The following is a 25,952-nucleotide window of genomic DNA, read 5'->3' on the forward strand; positions in this document are numbered from 1 at the left end:
CAAAACAAAAGCTTCTCATCACACCAATTTGTTACTCACTAAATTCTAATGAAACTGTATCACCAATCATTGTGATGTTTTCCTACACTGACGTAATGGTGACCACACTGCATGAAGTTGATAAAAAGGACCCCATATTAATAAAATGCAGCTTCTGTATAACTGCGGTAGCATGTGTGCATACACTTGGTGCATATGGACTCTCACATTTTACTGGAAGTTTCACTGCTAAGGTTTGAAAACCACAGATACAGTCTGTTTCCCAACAGGAGCCTACAGCAGATAAAGCTGGCTGTCTCGGGCTGGGAAACATCACACACAGCCAGGCCAGGCCAGAGGCCAGCACTGCACCGGCCTCCACACCCGCAAGGACTCCTCAGCCATTTGGTCCTTCACTGTCCTGTAGTGACAGTTGGTAGACAACTGAAGTCTTCAGTATTTGGGGGGCAGAATCAAGTCAGGTCTTTTTCTTTGAAAGGGAGTTTATTTGCATGCTCATTAAGATTTTAATCAAAAAATCAATAAGCAGCAAATTCAATCATGTACCTTTGTACTTAGGAAAATAGGAACATTTGCAATTAATCAGTGAGAAAATTTCTATGGAATGCTAAAATTTCTTAAAGGTGACTTGATTTCATGCACTAGTTTTTTTTTTGTTTTTTTTTTTTTGTTTTTTTTTTGTGATATATATTTTTTATTTTACAATACCATTCATTTCTACATATCAGCCATGGGTTCCCCTATTCTCCCCCCTCCCACGCCCTCCCCTTACCCCCAGCCCATCCTCCATTCCCACCTCCTCCAGGACAAGTCCTCCCCCGAGGACTGTGATCAACTTGGTAGACTCAGTCCAGGGAGGTCCAGTCCCTTCCTCCCAGACTAAGCCAAGTGTCCCTGCATAAGTTCCTGGTTTCAAACAGCCAACTCATGGAATGAGCACAGGACTTGGTCCCACTGCCTAGATGCCTCCCAAAGTGATCAAGCCAATCAACTGTCTCACCTATTCAGAGGGCCTGATCCAGCTGGGAGCCCCTCAGCCTTTGGTTCATAGTTCATGTGTTTCCATTCATTTGGCTATTTTTTTTCAATAATTGAGTAAAACTGAAATTGATTATATGCCACAGTCATCCTAGGGACCTCCATGCTATATATATAGCCTCTATGGTTCTATGGGTTGTGGTCTGATTGTTCATTTTATATCTAGAATCCACCAATGAGTGAGTACATACCATAACTGTCTTTCTGGGTTTGGGTTAGCTCACTCAGGATGATTTTTTCTAGTTCCATCCATTTGCCTGCAAATTTCATGCTTTCATTGTTTTTCTCTGCTGAGTAGTACTCCATTGTGTATATGTACCACATTTTTTTCATCCATTCTTCCGTTGATGGGCATCTAGGTTGTTTCCAGGTTCTGGCTATTACAAATAGTGCTGCTATGAACATAGCTGAGCATGTATCTTTATGATATGTATCAGCATTCTTTGGGTATATGCCCAAGAGTGGGATGGCTGGGTCTTGAGGTAGTTCGATTCCTAATTTTCTGAGAAACCGCCATACTGATTTCCACAGTGGTTGTACAAGTTTACATTCCCACCAACAGTGGAGGAGTGTTCCCTTTGCTCCACATCCTCTCCAACATTGGTTGTCATTGGTGTTTTTGATCTTAGCCATTCTAACAGGTGTAAGGTGGTATCTCAGAGTCGTTTTGATTTGCATTTCTCTGATGATTAAGGATGTTGATCATGCACTAGTTTTATTATAGGCTAAACTGTTAACATCAACGTTCTTACTCCATTAGCCATGGCCGAGATTGTCCGAGGGCTGTACTCCTATTACCGTACTCTCTTCAGACTTCGAAGGAGTTCAGAGAAATGGGAAGAAAGGTAATCGCTCTCTGGATTTCAGAGGTTTACAAATGTGTGGTGAAAAGCTTCATCTGATCTTCCTTTTCTTTTAATCTAAGAGAATTGAGGAAACGGAAGCCTCCGAACAGTGTCTTTCTCTAAAATAAACACTCTAGCTCAGGACTGGATGACTCAGTGTAACCTGGAAATATAAACGTGTGTCTGCAATAGCCTTCTGAAAAGCCAAGCCACATGGGCACAATGAACACCTCCCCAAGTCCAGAGAACAGCCACAAAGATTCTTCCAGTGGAGTCCATCTGCGAGACGAAGTCCCAACCTCGGAGTCCTTCTCCGAGTGCTGCAGCACGGCATTGATAAAAAGCAGTCCCAGAACCCACTGCTGAAGTTACACAGACATCAGGAAGCAACTGGGCCCTGGTAGTAAAGGATCCAGAATGAACCACAAGGGAGCAGAGTGCACTCTCCTCAGGTCCCAGCAGAAGCCACTCCCACTGAGACATTAGTTTCACTCATTTATCTCAGATGGCTACAACTTTGAACACTCTAAATTGTAAACCTAGCTAAAAAGACACAGAACACTCCATCCCTGAAAAGCAGTAGTGTCAAGTATTGCTGCTATCTGCAGCAAAGGGCATAAGAGCAACCAGGAACAGGTGGACAGTGGGGACCTGGCCAAACAGTAGCAAAGTGTAACCCACCCTACATGGGAGACATGGGAGTTTACTTCAGAATCGGACATATCATCAGAATAGCAAAAATAGGGTGGGAAAACTGATCTTCCTGTGTCCAACACACCCCTCCACTCCTCCTCTATGACCACAGTGTATTTGGAGCTCACAAGAACAAGAGTCTTCCCCACTCAGGGCCTGTGGGGCTGGCCTGCCTCATCAGCCATATTAAGAATATAGTTAGCCATGTCATCTTCAGTGGGTGCATCTGATACCACCCATGATTCGTTTGCTCCAGTCTTGTAGAAGACAAATGGGGCAGTTCCTGTGTCGATCACTCCATTTATCAATACACTTCTGACAGAAGCTGTGAGCACAGGGCAGGATGAGGTCAGCCCAGCCGTCCAGCTAAACCCGCTAGGCAGCAACGGCACGGCGGCCGTCCCAGGTTTTATTTTTATTTACATGTTCTGAATGAGTGTATGGTGTGTGTGTGTGTGTGTGTGTGTGTGTGTGTGTGTGTGTGTGTGTGTCCACGAAGGACAGAAGATGGCATTGGATCCTCTGGAAATGAGATTACGGGAGGTTGTAAGCTCCCCAACATATTATTGGTTGGGTCATCTAAAAGAGTAGCAAGTGCTTTTAGACATTGAAAATAGTGGAGAAATGTTTAGAAAAAGTAACAGGACTTTGGCAAGAGAAGGGCAGAGCAAACAAGAGAAATAGGGGTGATGTAATTATGTTCAAATATATCACATTTGAATGAAAATACTATGAAAGCACTTTTAATAATGAATAAATCTTAAGGTATTTATTATAAGAAAGAATTGACATTACCTTTTTGAGGAAAAGTTTTATATGGTTTTATGTGTATGGTATAAAATATAAACTGGCCAAATTTGGGGGTGTGGCTATACAAATGGTAAGCCTTTAACATTAGCAAGTGTCAGGAAAATGCAAACTGAAATCACAATAAGTTACCATTTGTATGAGTGAATTTGTCAGTAACAGAAAAGTTGACAAGTGTTATTGAGAATGTGAAGATGAGCAACCCATATTTAAAAGGAGCTAAAAATGGATGGATGTTCATTATGAAAAATGTGAAGGTCTCTCAAAAAGATTAAAATGCAACTACTGTAACAATTGGCAAGTCCAATTGTGAACATATAAATAAAGGATTTCAGGTCAATGTGCCCGAGATTCCTGCTCTGCTATAGTTATTGCAGAACTATCCATAGGGGTCAAGGTATGACATCCTTGTGTTCATCCATGGGTATATGAAAAGGAGACGTGAATATCCACAATGAAATACATCTCAAAAATAGCAAAACCTCGTTACTTTAGACGACATAAATAAACTTGAAGGACGTCATGCTAAATGGAATAGCCAGGTAGAGAAAGAAACACACTTCATGATGTTGCAGGTTAAAGTGGGAAAAGTCTAAGAATAAAGTGATAAGTACAGTCAGCCTTGTTCCATCAACGATTGGTACCCTTTACTGTCACTCAAAATATTCTATCCAATCATGGAGGAGACTCGGATCTGTCCAATCAGACCCATGCTCTGAGGCGGGGCGTACTTTCCCGAGCAGTCTCCGGCTCCGCCATGTTGCTTCCGGTTTCCACCGTGGTCGTGGTCCTGGGTGTTTTGGCCCTACGTTCTCCTTCTGGTGAAAGCCACACAGAAGCTGACGTCCAGCACCAAGGTGAGTGCAGCCTCTGGGGAACCGGCGGGAGCTGGCCGGGGTCGGTCCTCAGCTCTTCGGCTGTTCCGGGTGCAGAAGGCGCTGGGCTGGGAACCTGTGCGGGGCTGAGCTCACTGCCTGTCTCTCTCCATTCTGGAAGCTGTGCTCAGCCTGGCCCTGTTCCTGAGTCCTGCGGCTCCTGAGCTTAGTCCTCCCTCCACCAGGTTGTGGTGTGTGGCCCCACGCTGCAGTTCAAAAGGACATTGCAGACTCTGTATGATGCTTCATTGTGAGGGCTTCACCGGAGAGGAAGGCATCGAGGAGTCAGTCCCTTGACCGATTAGTAAGGGGAAAGCTGGTGGGGAGGATGTTGGCAGAGAAGCGATGGCTGGACTCCTAGGTGAGGGACCAGCGACTTTGGGGTGTTAATCAGCCAGACCACAGTTACCAGAGACTTAGCCATCACTGCATTCTTGCTTCATTGCTAAGGGCATCTCTTCAGACCTGTTGTGTCTGGAGGAAAGAGCTATGACACAGCAGTAGTTCACAGAGGAGCCGAGCTGCCTCATGGTGGTTTTAGCTCCTTTGGACCCACATTCAGAACTGTGGCTTCCTGGAGCCTATGGTAGTTTTACTTCTAGTGTTCTGAATACCCTAATACTCGTTTTTAAAAACAGTATAGAAGCGGTGTGTAGGGACACAAAGTTACCATCTCAGCCAGTTCTCTCTGGGATAACATTTTAAAAACTGTACAGATCTCATTTGTTGTAGCTACACCAGCTAGAGCGAGTGAATTTGTGGGAGGGAGCTAGGCCGAGGTCTGACTGCAGGGAGACCGGCCATTGTGAAATACCACTGCAAAGGTCCTACAGAGAATTTGCCAGTGTGGTCTTGAGAGGAAACCATCTAGATGGGAGGAGACACACTTTCTGTGAAATTTAAATATGTAACACAAGATCTACTAGCAGGACAGTTCTTTATGGTGCATTTGTGTTGAACCGTACCAAACTGACAGGAACCTAAGTAATATTGCCTTTGTAGCTTCCTATGATTTCTGTGACTCAATAATGTTCATTAAACACCCACCCTTAAAACATTGAATTATTTTAGAATAACATAGTTGCTAAGCAAGCATCAGATGTTTGCATTAGCCTGTGTATAACTGAATGATGAATCTCTACCATTTAATAAAATTCCTGGTGCTCCTTCAACAAGATCCGTTGTGGCAGTTTTCAAGTATAACACTATTTCCGTACAGGGAGACATTTTCATTGTCTTGTAGCTTTCTCCCGGTCTTTGTGAATTGGGATCTGAAAGCAAGATCCTATCTTGTGAGTTAATTTCTGTTGACCTTCTCTTCTAGCTGCGATTGCACGGTCCTCTCATGTCTGAAAGAACGAGGACAATGGACACATATGAGGTAAGTTGTATAGTTAGCCTCACCTTGTCTTATACTATAGTTTAGGACTTTTGAAAATTGGAATGGAAGAATAAACCTAATGTAAGGTAGATACATCCAGATGAGAGCATGGGATGTGTTGACGGAGCCACATTATAAGGTCTTTTGTAGAGTGATTAAGTCACATGCAACGTGGTCTCTAGTTCTCCTGACATGGTCTGTTTGTTGTAGGAGTTGGACTGACTCAGAAAGTGCCAGCTTCTCGTGTCCTGTGAGTTCTAAACAGGCTGCATGGACACGTGCATGCCGTGGACAGAGCTGCATTCCCAGGCTGGAGATGAACACAGCCTTCAACAGTGTCAGTTCCCAAGTGCTCAAGCTCAGATCGATTCACAGGGCTCTTCTTTGCTGGCTAAAGTTGTATAGTTCCACAGAGCTTTAGGAAGACCCCACTTAAGTCAGATGAGACCTGGAATGTATGAAGACAATTACTGTGGGTCCTTCACTTCTCTCCCTGCGTTTCCTCTGTGTGTGTGTGTGTGTGTGTGTGTGTGTGTGTGTGTGTGTGTGTAGATCATAACAATGTCCCAGCATAAGTTGCTGGTAATAACTTGTCTTTACAGTTTGCATTTTTTCTCCTACTCACTGTGCTCTTGGTTCAGATTCTGCACAGCCATCGCAGTCAGGTGGCAACACTGCCCTCTGCCAGCTGCCTTACTTAAGCCTCTGCCGTGCGGCAGAGTTGTGCCCTTCATCTTCACCGGGAAGGTCTTCATTTCAGTCTTGATGTTGCTGCTGCTTCCTCAGCTCCTTTTCTTAGTTCTTTTTCTCCTTCTCATAGCTTACTCTTTTCTTCTGCTCAGTTCCCCACTCATCCCACCTTAGAGGACTTCTGTAATCCAACCCGTTGAGTTTAGTGACTAGTTCTTGGTAGCATGAACCACTTGTTAGCTTTCAGATTGTAAGTTTAACTCCTGTGTTGATATGCAAAGACATATCAAGCTCTCCTTGACAAAATGGAAGTCACAGCCTCCATTTTTTTCCTTGTATATGGTATTGACACTGATCTACCTTATGGCCTTGATGAGTGCGCTGGAAGGAGGGATTTCTTTCTTTCTTTTTTTTTTTTTCTGGACCGTTTTTTTCCCTCCACCTCCGTTCCCTTCCTTTGCTCCCTGAGGTCTAATGTTAGGAGTTGCAGTTCCTGCTGGCTTTGTTAGTTGTTCATTCTTGGTCCAGGGGCAGCATGTGATGCTGTGGATGGTGAGGAAGTGTGGCTGCCTAAAGACGAGTATCTACTTTCTTGCTCACACTGGAACTGTCCGTCTCTGCTAGGCTGGAGGGGTCTGTTCCTCAGTGGTGAGGCCTGAGTGCTGATGAACTGTACTGCTAGCAAGTGGGTGCAATGCAGGCCTGGGGAGTAAGTGGGAGAAAACAGAAGTTAGTGGGATACCATTAGTGTGGGAGTCCTGAGAAAGGCACACAGAGCAAAGTAAAAACAGGAGCATGGATCTGAATAATGTACATATCTTGATTATATATTTTATGTCAATACTTCCAAACTTCTGGTTTGTAGATCATAAAGAATATATTTCTTGCTCAGAAATGTTTTGACATTACTTTAAACACAAGAAACAGGACCAGCTAGACTGCAGTCCTGACAGGGTTGGGGCAGGAGTCTCTACAGAGGCTATAAGACACTGGGTCAGTTCCAACAGCTGGCTCGATGTTTCCCATATACAGAAGCCAGAGTATGGGAATTCGCAGGCGAAGGTGAGAAGAGTACCACGCACTCGTACCTTCATTGACGTGCACAGTGGCTCAGGGTCATGGTCAGTAGCTTAGAAGGAATCCTGGATTCAAAAATTGAGGCCAAACACATTTGGGTAACAGGAGTGTTGACATTATCTGGATGGTAGAAAGAGATGAAGGTATTTGTGTCTCCTGTCAAACCTCATCAGAAATGACCTCAGCAGAGGACTTTACAAGTAAAGTACCTGGCACTAGGAACTTTTAAGACAAGGTCTCACTAGATGACCTTGGTTGGCCTAGAACTGGCTCTGAAAAACAAGCTGGTCTTGAACTCACAGACCACCCACCTCTGCTTCCCGAGTGCTTACCTTAAAGATAAGCACCGCCACACTCAGCAGCTAGGACTGTTGTTTTGTTTCTGTTCCCATAGCCACATGCACTACTGGCCTAGCTCTCTTATATTGATAAGGAGCAGTGCTTCTAGCAAAGGCCACACCCATGAGACTGTTCAGCTGGAGGAACTGATTTTATCCCGAGCACTTTGCTTTCTTCTGACTCCAAGGCAATAGGTGGAAGAGGAGCTAGTGGTGGTTTTCCCGAGTCATCTAGATTACCAAGGGAAAATCCGACTAGTCTACAATGGCGATCGGGGGGATATTCATTACTTTTGTACTGCTGTGACCAAATAAATACCTGAAGAACCCACTTAGGGGAGGGAGATTTATTCTGGCTCATTGTTTCAGAGGTGTGAGTCCATCATGGCAGTGGTGGCAGGTTGGAGTGGCTCCATCAGTGGAGGTGTGAAGAGGAGCAGCTGTTCACACCATGGCAGACCTGGAACCTGAGAGAGAAGTGGGAAGGAACCAGGGGCAGGTATAATCTTCAAAGACACCCCATTTCTAGTCTACTTCCAGCAGCCAGACCCTACCACCTAAACCTTCCAAAGCCTTCAAAGTAGCACCACACACTTTGGATCACATGCTCAAAGCAGTGAGCCTGTAGAGAACATTCCATAGTCAAACCACAAAAGGAAGAGTATGTCTAGAGTACAGGAGATCACTAAGGGCATCTCTTAGTATAACTGTGCCCTCTTGTAGCCAAAACACCCCCATCAGAAAGGACTACAAATATTCTAGACACTTTAGTTATGACTGTAGGTCAGGAATGTTTTTGTGTATGTCCACATATATCAAGCAAATATTTTGGATGCTGGTTTTTCTCTGTAATTTCTTTTAGGTATAGAATTAGGAAGTAAATATTTTTAGAAGTGACGGCATCTTTTTGTGACTGCTGTTGCTTTGTCTTGGGATCTAATTTTATTGTATATGAATTCAAATTTCTCAGCTTTTATTATAGTTGTGTATTTATTGACTACTTCCTTTTAGAAAGATATTTCCTCACTGAAAATTAAAAGTAGAACAGTTCAGACCCAGAAGTCAGTGTAAGCTGTGAAACTCGGTTTAGTGTGCATGTGTGGGTGTTCCTGGTCTATCCTCAAGATTGGATCTTCTCTAACTGATGCAGTCTATTTCCTTGGATGTCAGAGCTATAGGTTATGTTTTGATAAACAACACTTCCAGCTTTGGTGGTTATATAAGCAAGGTATAGATCACATCTGTGACCATGATAGCTTCACAGAATGGCCTTCCTGGAGTTTTCTGATCAGTGTGGAAAAGAACAGCAAACCAAGTGCCAGCTTCAAATGGTCATCAGAAGTGGCAGGTCTCTTCTGCAGATAATTCCTTAGGCAGCGTTAGCTAGTCCTGATTGAGTTGAAATGAGGTGGGAATGGAGGTATATGTTCTGTTGACATAAATGGCACTGAAAATGGGTAGGCAGTGGTCACCATGTCCTGGACTCCTCTTCCACACATATGCCAGCACATCCAAATTACCATCTTTTTAGCGCTTTGTGCTTATTATCTTGTGTCTCAAAATGATGCCAGGAATTCATTTAACACCCATTATGACTACTCTGGTCTCAGATATCTGGCATTTATAGATAAATTTCAACCTACCCTGTACAAAGTATAACAGATTGGAGTATGTGTGGGAACATGGTAATGAGCTGAAGGGGTAAACCTTGAGAGGCATCATCTTCACTACAGTCTTGGAGTCTTGGGCAGGTGTGATGGATAGCCTTAACCCTGAAGATTGGACACCTTCCTAGATGAGGCTCTGATTCTGTGCCCTGGTCATTACTTCCCAAGCCCATGGCTCTAGTTAAGGAACTTCTTATTCTGTTTCCCGGGAAGTTTGGTCTTTGCCGATGATGAATGAAAGCCTTTCCGATGTATTGTGCTCAGAGAATAAGCAGCCCTTTCCCTCTCTTTCTCTTTCACAGTCTTAAATGCTGCTTTTTGTCTAAATCAGTTACTAGGTACCAGCTTAAAAAGGTCACCGGAGATGACAGGTCACTTCTGCAGGTACTTCGTAGGCAGCGTCAGTTAGTTCTTTCTGAGTTGAAGTAAGGTGGGAATGGAGGTATACGTTTTGTTCTGGTCTATACATGCTACCTTAATTTGCTTGTTTTCCAAAAGAAATTAGGAAACAAGTTATCATGGGAAAACAGTTGTTTTCAGGTTAACAAAACCACAGGAGAAAAAAAAATCTATTGTTTCCTTCCCACAAATTGCCTGCCTTCTTTCATGTCACATAGTTAACACATCAGTTCCCATATAATTGTTTATGTAAAAAGCTTGGAAACAAACTGGCATTTTTATCAAAAACAAAATAAGTTAATGAAAATGCTATTCTTTATTTTTCTTTTTGTTGCTGCTTTGTGTTTCCTTCTGTGATGAGTTCCCAATTCCTTACTACCTCTTTTGTCTGCCTAACCCCTAACTCCTGGTCCCCCTGCCTCAGCCTTCTGGAGGAATGGGATCTGTGGAGCTTACCACATTGCATGTCTTCAGTTCTCTGTTCTCAGTGCTCTGTTTCCCAATGTGGAAATTGTGAAGTGATTCTTCCCCTCTGGCTGTGCCCTAAGACCCTCCCCTTTCTCCTTTCATGGGATGACTTTCAAAATGTCTAGGTGTTGAACTGGCTTCTGCTTGTTTAGATAGTGCCCTATAGGATGCTAGTGATGTTTCTGTTGGATCTAGCAGTTCTAAATTTTGGAAGGGCATGTGTGGGTGCCTATGACTGTACTTACGTAACTTACAGACAACATTACTTAGATTTGTAATTGTTAGAGTCAGAGATGTATTCAATAGGGGAACCAAAGGATTATCAATTGCTTACATTTGTTTTCTACCTTTTGTCTCTCATCATTGCTAAATTAGTTTGTTTGTAAGGCATTTTGCAGATGATTTTTCTTCCAGGATGAGAAAACTTATGTATATTGTGTGTAAATGATGCTTGTGGAGAGGAGTGACCTCCCATATTCCTGACCTCCCATATTCCTATTTCTTGCCTAAGGCTGAAGGCTTGGGCTGAGGAATGTTGTCTTATTACAGGGGTTGGTGTCATTTGAGGATGTCTCTGTGGACTTCACCTGGGAGGAGTGGCAGGACCTGGATGATGCTCAGAGGAAGCTCTACAGGGACGTGATGCTGGAGACCTACAGCAGCCTGCTGTCCTTGAGTAAGTGAAAGTCCCCAGTAATCCTATTAGAAGCTTATTCCTTTTTCGTAAGTACAGGAACTACTTCCAAGGATTTTTTGTTTTTTGGGTTTTTTGGTTTTTTGTTTGTTTTTTTTTTTTTTTTGGTGCTAGTGACCAAACTGGTTCTTGTGCAATATAGGTAAGCCCTGAGCTTAATCACCAGACTGTTTGTATTTCTTTAAGATTTGTTTTATTATTTTTGTATATGTATGAGTATTTTGCCTCCATGTATGTGTGTGCACCATGTGCATGCAGTGCCCAAAGAGGTCAGAAACTGCATTGGAGGCCCTGGAACTGGAGTTACAGACAGTTGTTAGCAGCCATGTGGTTGCTGGGAATCAAACCTTGTCCTCTTCAAGAACAGCAAGTATTCTTAATTGCTGAGCCATTTCTCCAGGCCCCGCCCCTGTTGTTTGTTTGTTTTTTGAGGTAGGGTCTCAACATAGCCCTGGCTGTCCTGGAACTCACAATGTAGACCAGGCTGTCCTTGAACTCATAGAGATTCAGCTACCTCTGTTTTCCAAGTGCTGGGATAAAAGGCATGCTCCACCACATCCAGTGCTATTTGTGATTTTAACTGGTACATCATAGTCTTACATATTCATGAAAACATTGCTCCTCCCCAGTCTTGCAACAGCTTCTCTGTAGTACTCGTCTGTGCCTCATTGTGGTGGAGTAGCCTGAGCTGTTAACACAGTGAGAAGCAGCAGAGAGAGCATCAGCACTGTCACGTTCAACAGCAGGAGCTAAAGTTTTATATTCATTTTTTCAAAAACTCTTCCTATATACTACACATGATAGTATACACCTTTGATCCCAGCACTTGGGAGGCAGAGACAGACAGATCTTTGTGAGTTCAAGGCCAGCCTGGTCTACATGGAGAGTCTAGGCCAGCCAAAACTACATAGAAACCATCTCAAAATAACAAAACCAAACACATTAACAAACAAACAAACAAACAACTTCTGCCTGTTACCTGCTCTTTTGGTTTTGTGCTTGTGTCAGTTTTTACATTGGTGCTCTCACTAGTATTTTCTTTGTACTGATTTCCACTTTGGTGTTTGTCCCTTCCCTGTTCCTCTTTCATCCCTTGCTCTTGTGTAAGAACTTACTGCTTTCTTTCTATTGCGTTTACCACATCTTACCACATTGTTGAATGGCAGTAGACTCTTTGTTGCTGTGCACTTTGAAGTTTTTGGTTTGTTTTTGACAGTTCCTCATTCAGGACAGTGTTACCTACTTTCAGTATACTTTTCATGATTTTTTTTAATGCCTGACTTGGGTTGGGGAAGGGCTGGATGTTTTATTTTTTTGTTTGTGTGTGGTCCATGCACATCAGTTTATGGGGTTTGCCTGATCCTTTACATGCATGAGGCTTCCTCTACTTTCCCCCTTATATCTTGAGGCAGACTCTCACTGAACCAGAAGCTTGCCTTTCCAGCCAGGCTATTGGCCAGCAATCTTTTGGAATGTGCCTGTCTCTATCCTCCTTCTGTCCCCACCCCCCACCCGACCCCCCCACCCCCACCACCACACCCAGCTTCATCTGAGTGCTGGTTCTCCAACCCTGATCATCTTTTCAAATCTGACCGCATTTGAAGATGGGATCTTACTGTGTAGCTTTGGCTAGTGTGTTAGTTACTTTTCTGTTGCTGTCAAAACACACCATGACCAAGGTAACTAGACAAGAAAGCATTTAACTGGGCTCCCAGTTTCAGAGGGTCAGAGTCCATGATGGCAGAACAAGGCATGGAGGCAGGAACAGCCGAGAGCTCACATCTTGGTCCGCAAACATGATGCAGAGAGAGGACACTGGGAATGGCACAGGACTTTTGAAACTCAAAGTTTGCCCACAGTGACACACCTCCCCAACACCCAAACAGTCTTACCAGATGGGGACCAAGTGTTGAAACATGAGTCTATGGACACCATTCTCTTTCAGAACATCACAGCTAGGTTACAGCTCACCATCCTTTTGCCGCACTCTCCTCAGCGTGCAGATTATAGTTGTGAGCCACCACGTTGAGCCAGTCCTTACTGTTGATTTCTAGTTTTGTTCTTTGTGGTCTAGGACACCCAGGGTATATTTCACTTTGCTTTTGTTTTTTTGTTTTGTTTTATGGTACATTGAAGCTTCTTTTGTTTCCTGACATTTGATCTGTTCTGGAGAGTGCTTTGTTGATGAGGGCAATGTGTTTTGGGTGGAATAATTCTGTGATGTTTAAAGCCTCTTTGGTCTCTAAGTAAAGTTTAATTGCACTGTGGATTTACTTCTCATGTGTTTGCATTGTGTAATTGGGTCCTTCAGCAGTGGGGTGGTGTGTGTGTGTGTGTGTGTGTGTGTGTGTGTGTGTGTGTGTGTGTGTGTAAAATGTTATAAAATGTCTACTATATATGTGACTATTAATATACATATATCATTATAATGAGCCTTGTCTTTTTTTTACAATGTTTGGTTTTAAAGTCACTTTGTCTAACTTAAGTATAGTTAACAGTTGTGAGGTCTGTATGTGTTGGCCATAGTTAACAGTTGTGAGGTCTGTTGGCCATAGTTAACAGTTGTGAGGTCTGTGTGTGTTGGCCATAGTTAACAGTTGTGAGGTCTGTGTGTGTTGGCCATAGTTAGCAGTTGTGAGGTCTGTGTGTGTTGGCCATAGTTAACAGTTGTGAGGTCTGTGTGTGTTGGCCATAGTTAACAGTTGTGAGGTCTGTATGTGTTGGCCATAGTTAGCAGTTGTGAGGTCTGTGTGTGTTGGCCATAGTTAACAGTTGTGAGGTCTGTGTGTGCTGGCCATAGTTAGCAGTTAGGAGGTCTGTATGTGTTGGCCATCGTTTCAGTCCCTTAACCATCAATCTAGGTGTACCTTCATTGGCACATTGACTTTTGCTTGGGTAGTGAATCATCAAGTTTCTTTTGTTAGCCGTTTGGCCAGCCTGTATCCTCTGACTCACAGATTACATTCTTACAAAATGCTGTTTTGGAAGTTTTGTTGTTGCTGTTTCTCTTCATACCTTCTGTTCTTTTCTGATAAATCTTGGTTGTTGCCGGGCGGTGGTGGCGGCGCACGCCTTTAATCCCAGCACTCGGGAGGCAGAGCCAGGTGGATCTCTGTGAGTTCGAGGCCAGCCTGGACTACCAAATGAGTCCCAGGAAAGGCGCAAAGCTACACAGAGAAACCCTGTCTCGAAAAACAAAAAAAAACAAAAAAAAAAAAAAAAAAAAAAAAAAAATCTTGGTTGTTTTGTGGTTTCCTATATAGATAGGAATTATTTTAAACTTACTTTTTGTGCATCTGCTCTGCATTTGAGTTTTTACCTTTCCATGTGTTTTCATGATAGTATCCTGTGGACATTAACCATTTCTTGTCAAGTCAGCCTGAGGTAATAAAAGTTTTTACTTGTTTACATTTGAAAGTTTTTGTTTCTGTTTGAATGTTCTGGTTATGGTATTGTTGCTTGGAAATACTCTTTGATATTTTTAATATGTCTCATCTTTTCTTGTATGTGTGTGTTGGCCATAGTTAGCAGACCACATCTATGGTCTGTAAAGTTTCTACATTTGGAGACATTTACTATGCTATTTGGGTATTGTTCAGTGTATGACATACTGTTTGTCTTATCATTTAAAAGTTTGTTTTGCTTTTATTGTATTTATTTCTGTGTGGTGGGGGCATGTGTATGCCTTGGGGTGTATGTAGAGGTCAGAAGACAACTTGCAGGAATTGCATCCTCCTTCCATCATGTGGTTCCTGAGGATTGAACTCAGGTCAGGTCTTAGATGCAAGTGCCTTTACCTGCTGAGTATCTCATCTGCCTTTTTTTCATTTTCTTACTTTGTAAAATTTAGGTTTTTTAAGCTATAATTTCTCGGCCAGGTACAGTGGTGTACACCTTTAATCATCTCAGCACTTGGGAGGGAGAGGTAGATGTAGCTCTGATTTCAAGGCCAGCCTGATTTACAGGATGAGTTTCAGGACTGCCTGGCTACACGAATAAAACTTGTCTTGAAAAAACAAAAAAGAAAAAAATCTCTCTCCACAGACTTTCCTTCAAAATTCAGTGCTAAAAGTATTAAAATGTGCCACATGCTGGCTCTCATGCTATCTTAGAATTCTGTCTTTGTTTTGTAGGGTTTTTTTTAATCATATTTAATTATGTGTGTCTGTATGTACATTTATGTATGTGAGTACAGTGTTCACATAGGATGCAAGACGAAAGTGGAGCCTCTGGAGCTGGAGTTTACAGTTGTTTGTGAACTGCCTGGGTTAGTGCTTAGAACTGAACTCTGGTCCCCTGCAGAAGTGTCCGCTCTTCCCTCCTGGGTCATCTCTCCAGTCCTGTTTTGGATTTAATAGTTGACTGGGATACACCTTGGGGATTGATCTATTTTGAGTGAATCTGTGGATGTTCTTAAAGCTCTTATGAAATGTTCTCATTGGTCCTGTCACTGCCCAATGCACATAATAAGATATATATTGGGGGGCTGGAGAGATGGCTCAGAGGTTAAGAGCACTGACTGCTCTTCCAGAGGTCCTGAGTTCAATTCCCAGCAACCACATGGTGGCTCACAATCATCTGTAATAAGATCTGGCGCCCTCTTCTGGCCTGCAGGGGTACACGCAAACAGAACACTATACATAATAAATATATCTTTAAAAAAAAAAAAAAAAAAAAAAAAAGATATATATTGGTTTTATGTGTATGGGTTTTTTGTCTACATGTATGCCTGTGCACAACTTGAATGCAGTGCCTTCAGAAGCCAGAAGAAGGCATCTGGTTCCCTGGGACTGAAGTTTGAAACAGTTGTGACCCTCCATTTGGGCTCTGGGAATTAAACCCAAGTCTCCAGCAAGAGCAACCAGTGTTCTTAACCTCTAAGCCATCTCTCCAGCCCAATGTTTTGTCATTATTTAATGTACCTGACTTAGCAGTTAGCCAAAACTTGATAATTATTTCCTATTAATAGACCAGTGTGATCCCAAACCTGAGTTGATCCTGAAGTTGGAACAAGAAGCTGAGCCATGGAAGGAAGACGATGTCCCAAACCCGAGCCTCCCAGGTCAGTGACTATACCCTGGACAAGGATGCCAAGTTGAGGAAGCTCATCAAATGGTGGCTGTGTTGAGCTCTTATCTCCATTTTTCTCTTGTTCCAAACTTGAATTTAAGTGTTCTTACTCATCCAACAATCAGTATGTACAATATATACAACAATCTGCAAGGCAAGCTCTTTCATATAAATGCATACCACTTACATTAGTCAGGGTTCCTTAGAGGAACAGAACTGATAGAATACACACACACACACACACACACACACACACACACACACACACACACACACAAATACGGGATTTATTAGAGTGGATTACAGGCTGTGGCCTAGGTAGTCCAACAAAGGCTGTCCCAACAGAAAGGTCAAAATTCTGGTAGTTACTCAGTCAGGTCAGTGAGACTGGATGTCTCACCAGTACCATTTTGTGCTGGAGTCTCTGAGGATTCCTAGTGAGCTTCTGTCTTCAGTATGCATTGGAATCCTGAAGAGTTAGGTCCTAAAATCAGTGAAGGAATGCCTCAGCAACAAGATAGATGCACTTGCCAGTGAGAGTGAAGACAAGCAGGCAAAAAGAAGAAATCCCCTTCTTCCATGACCTTTATATGGGGTGCCACTGGACAGTCTGGCTGATATTTAGAGTGGGCCTTCCCACTTAAAAGATCCAATCCAGAAAATCCCTCACAGGTCTGTACAGCTGACTGGGTTTAAGTTGGTTCCAGATATAGTCAAGTTGACAGCCAAGATTAGCCATCACACCACTTTAGTTATGTTTTGCCATGTAATATCTTAGGCTTAGCAAATTCATTCCCCTTTCTAGTTTTTTCAATATGTTATCTTAGGCTAAATAAATTCTGTTCAGTCTGTGGTTGTTCTTAGACATGTTTGTTGGTGAGGTTATTTTATTTAAATTCTTAGTTGTCCTTTCCTCATTTGTACAGCTTGTTTTGAGCCTTTATTTATGTGTTTATTGCTTGTTCTTTGCTCCCTCTTATACACTTGTTTGATATTCTGGAACAAAAAGTGGAAGTCAAGAGATTTATCAACAGGCTAAAGAGCTCTGTTGTGTTGAGAATAGAAATTTTGGCATTTAAGAAATCATCAGCCCTCACCCAAAGTCTTCCCTGAATAAAAGAAGGAAAAAATATTTAAGGTCTAAAGAATATGCAACTTTAAGATTATCACTTTCTTTTGATTTAATTTAATTTTAGACCACTGATTTCTAAACATGGTATATAATATGTAGTGGACAAGAACTCTCGAGTGCATATTATTTTATTAAGAGTCCAATTTTGATGTTAATAGTTTGAAACTAACACTGAAAACATAGTCCTTTAGACAACTCACCAAGGGATTGATAAAATATGAGAAAAGTTACAAAAATAAAATCATGTATATGAAGATAGCAGAATTTGCAAAGTTAAGAAGCACTTAGGTAGATTCTAGGATGGAGTACATCTAGAGATTAGTGTGACATCTAGGAGACCTTGGACTTGAAGGTCAAATGACCAACAGGTTGCTTATTTCAGGGCTCATATTTTGTGAAGGGTTATGCTATTAGCCTTCCATTTTTCTCTTTGTGGAAATCACTCTGATTCAACGTATGCAGTGAATTTGTACAGAAAACTCCATTCGTTTTTCAATTTTAACATGGTCAAAGTGCCAAAGCATAAATAAAAGAATAGATAAAGGAGAAGCATGATTTTATGAGTCAGTGTGTCTATGTGTACAGAGATAGGGAAGTGCCAGTCATTAATGTCAGACCTGTGCAACAGTTCTCAGTATTGTGGGGACACCTTGGCTTATGGAACCAAATGTTTGCAGATTTCCCTATGTGTTGTATCTAATTCAGATTAAATTAGGAATATCAATAATCGTTCTTCTGTATATGGAGGAAGATTATTAGTATTTGAAAAATACTGGAGGTGTCTGCATCATTTCATCAAGAAATTTTTCCTTAGGTAACAGACAAGTGTACCACACTTGATCTGTATGGGTACTAACCAGAAAACCTTCCATTTCTTTATTTCTTCTAGATATGCAGCATGCAAATGAGATCAACCAAGACTATCAGAAGATGCATGGATGCAATCTGGTAATTGCCAAGAGCAGCAGCACATCAGCTGAGGAGAGGGCTAAAGCAGGAAAACCTTTGACTAGCTCAAACCATGTTTTAAGACTAGCTGTAAAGAACGATATGTCTTCTGGAATGAGACCTGGGGTGCTTCATATATGGGATCGTGTGCTTCTCCCTAGTGAGCCCAGTGAGATGCAGGCTGTAGAGGAACTTGATCTTCCTCATGTAACCAGGGTGTCCCCTAGACTTCCTGAGCCTCTTAGTCTATATCACAGTACTAAATGTGAAGAAAAGCATTTTCAGTATTGTGGGCACAGTGAAGCTCTCCACACGAAGACAGTGTGGATACAGAACACATTTCCTATCAGAGATCCTTCCAGTAAGTTGAACTACAGGAAAGGATTAGAAAAGTTAGCTCTTCCTGCTCAAGGGGGGACCCAGGTACAGGAGCAAACTTTTGAATGTAAAGTGTGTGGGAAATTGTTCTATAAAAATTCTCATCTAACACAGCACTTAAAAACACACAAAGAAAAGGAATGTTATAAAAGTAATGATTGTGAACCAATATTCAATATACAATCAAACCTCCGAAAACATCAGAGTTTGAATATGGGAGAAAAGCCTTATACATGTAATGAAGATGAGAAATACATTTGTCAGAAATCAGAAAAAAGTGTTCAGCAGAGAATCATAGGGGATGGAAGGAATGTATATGAGAAAACTGTTTGCTCAAAATTAAATTGCAGTGTTCAACAGAACCCTCACAAGGATGAGAAATCCCATGAATACAATATATCTGGAAAAACAATTAGTAAGTCTAACCTCCAACTTGAGACACTGCACAGATATGAGAAAGCATATGAATGTAATACATGTGGGAAAACCTTTAACCATACACCAAATATCTACTCACATTCGAGAGCTCACACAGCTGAGAAACCCTATGAGTGTAAAGACTGTCAGCAGTCAAAACCCATTGTGAATCAGCAAGCTCACACACAGGAAAAACGCTATGTGTGCAATGTATGTGGAAAAGCCTTTTACAAAAGAGCCCACTTAAACGCACATCAGCGAACTCACACAGGTGAGAAGCCATATGACTGTAATGAATGTGGGAAATCTTTTAGGCTGAAGTCATTTCTTGTTGTACATCAAAGAATTCACACAGGTGAAAAACCCTTTGCATGTACTACATGTGGAAAAAGTTTCAAGCAGAGGACAAGTCTCTACACACACATAAGAATTCATACAGGTGAGAAACCCTATGAATGTAAAGAATGTAGGAAATCTTTTATTCTCAAGTCATACCTCACTGTTCATCAGAGAACTCATTCAGGTGAGAAACCCTATGAGTGTGATGTATGTGGAAAGTCCTTTAAGCAAAATTCCCACCTTCATGCACATAAGAGAACTCACACAAGTGAGAAACCCTACGAGTGTGTTGTATGTGGCAAAAGTTACAAGCAGAGTCCAAGCCTCTATACACATAAGAAGATTCATATGAGTGAGAAACCCTATGAATGTAAACAGTGTAGAAAATCATTTAGTTTGAAGTTCCATCTCACCAGACATCAGAGGACTCACTCAGGTGAAAAACACTATCAGTGAAATGTGTGTGGATGAGCCTTTAAGCAGAGTTCACACCAGTGTACATCAGAGAACTCCCCCAGGTGAGAAATCCTGTGAATGGGAAGAATATAGAACACCTCTCCACCACTAGTCAGCTGCCCATGTTTATTAGGAGCTTTAGTGGGGAGAAACTCCATGAGCGTTATGTCTGTGGATAGACCTGCTGCCAGATGTCAAGCTGGTGCACACATCTGTGAATTCATACAGGTGACAGACTTTTATAATTAAAAACTAAGAAAATATTCCAGCCAAAGATACATCAGAGAACTCATAAACATGAGAAACCTTAAGAGCATATAAATGTAAAAAAATCTCAACCATAAGATACAACTCATTAAAACATGTACAAATGGGTGAGATGTTGAAAAACCCTTCCCTAGATATCATATCTCAGCAGTTATTAAGTAATTCACACCCTATTAAAGAAACCCTATGAATGTAGAAAATCCTTCAACCATAGGTCATTTTTTTACTGCATACCAAAGAAGACATGGGAACATCTCCATGAATGTTGTTTATGTGCAGAAAACACACACTCAAGACAAACCTCTGTCCACCTGAAAACTCAAAACTGAGAACCCTATGACTATAAATACTGTAGGAAATATTTCAACCATAAGCCATCTGTTGCTGTACATGAAAGAAGTCACATAGGTGAGTAACCCTAAACACATAGGTGAGTATAAGGTAAGCAGAGAACCTTTCAAGGGATGCTGAGTCTCTTTGCATTAGACATGCACTACTGAGGAACCCCAAGAGTAATGTATACGGAAATGCCTTTTTCAGTAGGCAGACCTCTAAACATCAGTGACTGCTCGGAAGCACATGAGTAATGTATGTGGGAAACCCTTCTACTAATGTCAGACCTTCACTCATACAGATGTAGTCACTGTACGTATCTGGAAGAGCCACATAGTATAAAGGAGACCTCAGGAAACATTTGAATTAGCACAGAGGAGACCTTGCAAAACAGATAATAATGTGGGTAGTGTTTCTAAGAAGTCACTCAACAGGAATTCATCCCACAAAGTCCTTAAGTCCAGGAAGCAGAGTACCATGTGCTCCCCAAGATTTATTTTCTTTGCTGCACTCATCAGCCTGTGTTTTGCAGTCTGTTTCAGTTTGTGGGACCTCGTGCTAAGCTCTTTAGTGGAATGTAAATGCATGTATCCCGCTAACCCCCCAAATCTTAACGAACTCCACCTGGGAGCCCATCCATAGTTGGCCTGAAGTGCAGATAACCTTCAGTGTGTTTAGCAGCCATGAATAGAAGGGCACTGTGGCTTAGGAATGTTCTGTCCAGAGAGCTATGATCCTCCTGCATGTTTCTGCCATCTCTAGTGTATGGAAGGGAGGTCTGCAGAGTCTGTAACAGTGCAGAGCCACAGCCATTAGTTCACTCTAAGAGGTGGTGAGGCAGACAGATTGTCTCTAGAAAACTCTTAGGAGAGATCTGTGGCCACTCTTCGTTCCCATGCTGCCTTGGGGAAGAAGAAATCCCGATAAAATTCCCGGAAATACTGAGTGTGTTTCTAGTAAGGATCTTCCATTAAACAGATCATTGAATGCACATTGCTTTTATGTGTGAAACCATTCAATAAAATTTCCAGTCAGGTTTCGACCAAGGAAGATTATCACTATGGAATCTATATATTAATTTTTTTTGGGGGGGGGAGAAATGTTAAATCTCATATTCCAGTTGTTTTCCAAAATCTGCATGTCAGGAGATGAATATTGGTAATGCCTATCAGTGAGCATCTGCCTGTCGAGGGACATTTGTGATGTTTTAACTAGAGTTTGGGAGAGGGCAGTGGCACATATAAGGATGTAGCTGAACAGCCTACAGTATGTTGGATAGTACACTCATGTATGTATGGTTCATGGATATGAGTATGTCATATCAATTGTGTTCCATGATGAGAATAAACAGAAGAGAGTCTCCATGGTTTCGTGCAATATGTGTTGCAGTGTACATTGATTCATGTAATACATGTTGCAATGTACATTGATATTTCCCACATTTGATGCCATTCTGGCCTCTTTATAGCTTCTTACCCTCAGACATTGTATTATATACTTTCTTAGTCTTGTGTCATCTAAATGTGTGTGACAGTTTTACCGGCTCAAGTAAATAAAGTATTCTTTTCCTAACGTGATGTCTTGGAGTGGGCCTGTGTGTCTGATAGGAAAAGTATTTACAGTCAGAAGCACAAAAAGAGGTTTGTTCACAGCTGGAGTGAGAGTTGATCTTGGGCTGTTATGAACTGTAGTGCTCATTCCCTCCCACCCTCAGAGGGATAATTTCCCCTTTGTTCCTCTTTCTTACGCCTTTAAATGGGACATCAGCATCTGTGTGAGTATGTGGACCAAATGCTCTGTAACTAAGGTTCTTTAATCTCCATTACAAAATAGCCTGTCTCAATGTGATGTGCTGAAATTAAAGTACTTGCCATGTAACCTGAAATGTGAGAAAGATCTATCTTCTAAGCATTTCGGTGAATTCGTTTTCCTTCTTCCAAGTTGCTAGGAGCCTGCAGCAGAATGTTGAGCTATACTCCAGCATTTCCTACTTTACCAAAGTTGGATTTGATTTTGTTCCCAGTCCTACATACTGATTTAGGGATTTAGCTCTACTGTGTGTATTTCTAGTAATTACTTGTGATCAGTATTTTCATCCGTATTTTATGCTTTGCATGTGAGCCAGCTCTGCCTGTTGACATCCTGGGAAAGGTCCGTGACAGCTCTTAGAATGTGCCAAAAAGACAAGTGGAGACATGGAAGAAGTGAGTCTTCTGTTGTACACTGAAGCGGGGAGACCTTCAGGTTCCAAATAATCCTTTGTCAGTGGGATCCCATGAATTATGAGTATATAAAAACTATAAAAACCCATTTCAGTGATGCTGTGTAGAGCCACTGAAATAGCTGGTATGAGAACTAAGGGATTTTTCTTTTTGCAGGGGAAGGGGCATTTATTTACAGAATTGTGTTTATCTTATTACATAAAAATAGTTACCTCTGGGCAGTGGTGGTACATGACTTTAATCTGCACTCAAGCAGAAGCAGGCAGATCTCTGTGAGTTCCAGGACAGCCAAGGCTACAAAGAGAAACCTTGTCTCGAAAAACGGGGAAAAAATAGTACCAAGTTACAAACCAATATAAGCAATCATGCTTGTGCAAAATTCAAGCACTTTGGAGGGATTGGCAGTATTATGAGTTTGAGGCCTGTGTAAGGAGTCACTCTCAACCCATACACCTCCTTCCTCACACATGCACGCATGTGTACACACACACACACACAGACATACAAACTCACACACACATTTGTATCCTAGACTCATCAGTTTGAGTTAAGCATCCCTGCCACCACCCCTGCCAAACTCCCCATAATAGACCTGCTATGATAGTCATCATAGACAAATACTATTTTATGTGCAGACTTAACAGAAAAATGGCGAGGCATGTAGGAGAAACAACATAGCCAGATTTTTTTTTTTAATTGTTTCAAAGAGTAGTAGATTACAGTTCAAAGTGGTATTTCAGACTTAAAAGCAAAGTAGATACAGAGTATTAAACCTCACTGATAGAACGTCTCTAAACGTGTATTTAAGAACACTTAGAATAAAAAGCAAAGCACTGAAGGGGGGCAGGCTTGGAACTAGAGTCCTGTGGTCAGAACATGAGGGTTGGAGGAGCTGTCAAGGGAACAGTATACATTTGAAGAAAACTTTGCCTAAGTGAAGGCCATGGCAGTCCTGCTTAAGCAGACATTGGATATGTGGAATCCTAATTCGGGGCAACAAGAGCCAAAGCAGTGCCTCCCCATAACAGGTACCTAAAGGAAATACGAGTGCCCAGAGCTTGTTGTAGTTGATTCTAGGCACGGTGGAGTTGACAGACAAGCTTAGCCATCACACTAGACCATGGACACTTACATTAGCTCCAGAAGAAACCTTTATCTCCCATGAAATGAGAGATAAATAATACAATTATTTTGTATTATGATTGACAAGTGCTGCCGGTCCATTACCTGTCAGTCTTCAGCCATCCCAATCTGGTGCTGAAGGCCTGGAGAGTTCTTAATGAACCACTGCTCATCAGTCTACACCAGAAACTCAAAAAAAAACAGGTTATAATAACAGTGAAGGAATCAGCAGCAGCAACAAGGTAATTACAAAAGAAATGAAAAAGAAATAGCTTCCATATCATGGGAGATAAAGGTTTCTTCTGTAGCTCAATGTAAGTGACCATGGTCCAGTGTGGTAGTTAAGCTCGTTTGTCAATTTGACTGCATCTAGAGTCAACAACAAGCTCTGGGCGCTTTTATTTTCTTAATGTTTAAGAAACTTGAATTGAGTTTTCTCAGATTATTTGAAAATGGAAGACCCATCCTGAATCTGGGTAGTGCCTTCTGGTAAAAGGACATGAAAGAAGGGGACTGCTTTTTGCCTGCTTATCCTAACTCTTGCTGGTGGGTTCATCTATTCTGATGCTGCAGCATTCCTTCAATGATACAAGGACCAACATCTTTAGGATTCCAACAGAGACTGGAGACCAGTGGCTCTCCCTCTCCAGGAATCCTCCAGCCTTTCAGTGCCAGATGGAGACATCCAGCCTCATGAACTGAGCTTGCCTACAAACCAAATAAACAAAACTTCATAAAGCCACAAGATAGTCAAACTGCAAAAATCCAAAAATAAACACAATCATCTTTAAAAACCAAAACTCCATTGGGATATTAAGCAGAATTCAAATGATTGCATAAAATAACAAGCAAACCAAAGTATTAGAAATGTTTTACACAACATTACAGAAGCAGAGATGATGTGTACAGTCCCGACTTAGTGACCTAACAAAAGAGGCTCAGAGTGAATGTATTTAGACTCAAGAGCCGAACACAAACTTGTACTCTTATTGGTAGATAGGGCCTCTTACAACAATGTTAGCAATGCTGAAACTACCATGAACTCCATCCAGTAAATGCACTGTAGGAAACTGGTGTAGTCTCCTCTGTAGTCCACACAAGTACAAGTGTGCAAACGCAGCACACTGCAATGAACCTGTGGTTCTGGGTTACAGTGGGCAGAATCAACTGATTCACTGACTATGTCAGTGAATTCACTATGTCAGTGAATCTGTGCAGAAAGTCAGACAGACTGCTAGATTTATCTTCATCAAAGGGAAACAGGTTCTAGGGAAAATAGCAAATTCTAGGTCTGGGAAAGAAAATGTAAAATGAACCTTGAGTATTTCTCAGTGTCAGAAAGTAATGGGGTAGAGATGTAGCTCAGCTGATGGAATGCTTTCCTATTTCATTGCATGCACAATGTCCTCAATTAGATTTCTAGCACAGCGTAAAACCCCAATGGTAATTCATGCTCATAATCTCACTATCCAGGAGATGGAGTTGGAAAACAACTCCCTGGGTAGGAACAAGAGAACATGTTCTAGAGTGAAGGGGTCTCTGTGACCACCATGGCCAGCAGAATAACAATTGGTGGGAGGCAAAGTAATTCAGTTCAACATGACTCAGAAGTCGGTGTTGGTTCAAACTTCAGGACTCTGACCCTGAGTAGTTTATTTTAGGCACATTTAAGCATAGCACAATTTGGTGAAAACTTTTCTGGTGATAATAAACTCAGTTCCATGTGCACAATAAAGCTAAGATATGACTACTTTGTAAAGTACATGTGACATTTTCCATAAGGATGGATTCTATAGATTGACTACATGTGACACCTTCCATGAAGATAAATTCTATTTAGGTTGACAAGCTCAGGATAAGGGTCTGGGGGAGGATCCAGTGTGGTGCCACCAGATAGTGCAAACATCACCAGGCTACTAAGCACATCCACTCCCAGCCTTCTGGGCAGATTACAGGTTATGCCTCTTTCTCTTTGAAGGAACAGCCCTATGTGTTTAACATTTCTGGTTCCCTTAGTGCTTATCTGTGAGCACAAGGACCTCTGTGCCTCCCATGCTGGCAAAGTATAAAATATTAAAACAAATGAAGAATCTATGGAGGTATTTGTTTGTCAAAGGTGTACGTTTAAGGAGCTGGAGAGATTGCTCCGTGGTTAAGAGCACTGACTGCTCTTTCTGAGGATCCAGGTCGGTTCTCAGAACACACACGGTGGGTGGCTCAAAACTGTCTATAACCCCAGTTCCAGGGGGTGTAACATTCTTTTCTGGCCTCTGAAAGTACCAGGCATGCACTGGTG

General features: G+C 41.8%; 1 protein-coding gene across 3 annotated transcripts in view; it reads left to right on the forward strand.

The window, feature by feature from the left end:
- Nucleotides 1-21,889, forward strand: part of LOC107399333 (zinc finger protein 39-like) — a 66,168-nt gene extending 44,279 nt beyond the window's left edge. The window contains exons 1-6 of one of the 3 annotated variants that reach the window (XM_076542426.1): nucleotides 4,132-4,240; nucleotides 5,583-5,639; nucleotides 8,114-8,243; nucleotides 10,828-10,954; nucleotides 15,942-16,034; nucleotides 18,064-21,889. In XM_076542426.1, the coding sequence (XP_076398541.1) occupies nucleotides 8,196-8,243; nucleotides 10,828-10,954; nucleotides 15,942-16,034; nucleotides 18,064-19,712 (1,917 nt within the window). In that variant the 5' untranslated portion in view covers nucleotides 4,132-4,240; nucleotides 5,583-5,639; nucleotides 8,114-8,195 and the 3' untranslated portion in view covers nucleotides 19,713-21,889. Of the gene's footprint in view, nucleotides 1-4,095; nucleotides 4,241-5,582; nucleotides 5,640-8,113; nucleotides 8,244-10,827; nucleotides 10,955-15,941; nucleotides 16,035-18,063 lie in introns of those variants that run through there. The other 2 variants (XM_042283351.2, XM_076542425.1) reach the window with 2 other exon arrangements.
- Nucleotides 21,890-25,952: the final 4,063 nt, after the last annotated feature.

The sequence above is a fragment of the Peromyscus maniculatus genome, chromosome 8, assembly GCF_049852395.1.
Source record: "Peromyscus maniculatus bairdii isolate BWxNUB_F1_BW_parent chromosome 8, HU_Pman_BW_mat_3.1, whole genome shotgun sequence".
NCBI classification, from domain to species: Eukaryota; Metazoa; Chordata; class Mammalia; order Rodentia; family Cricetidae; genus Peromyscus; species Peromyscus maniculatus.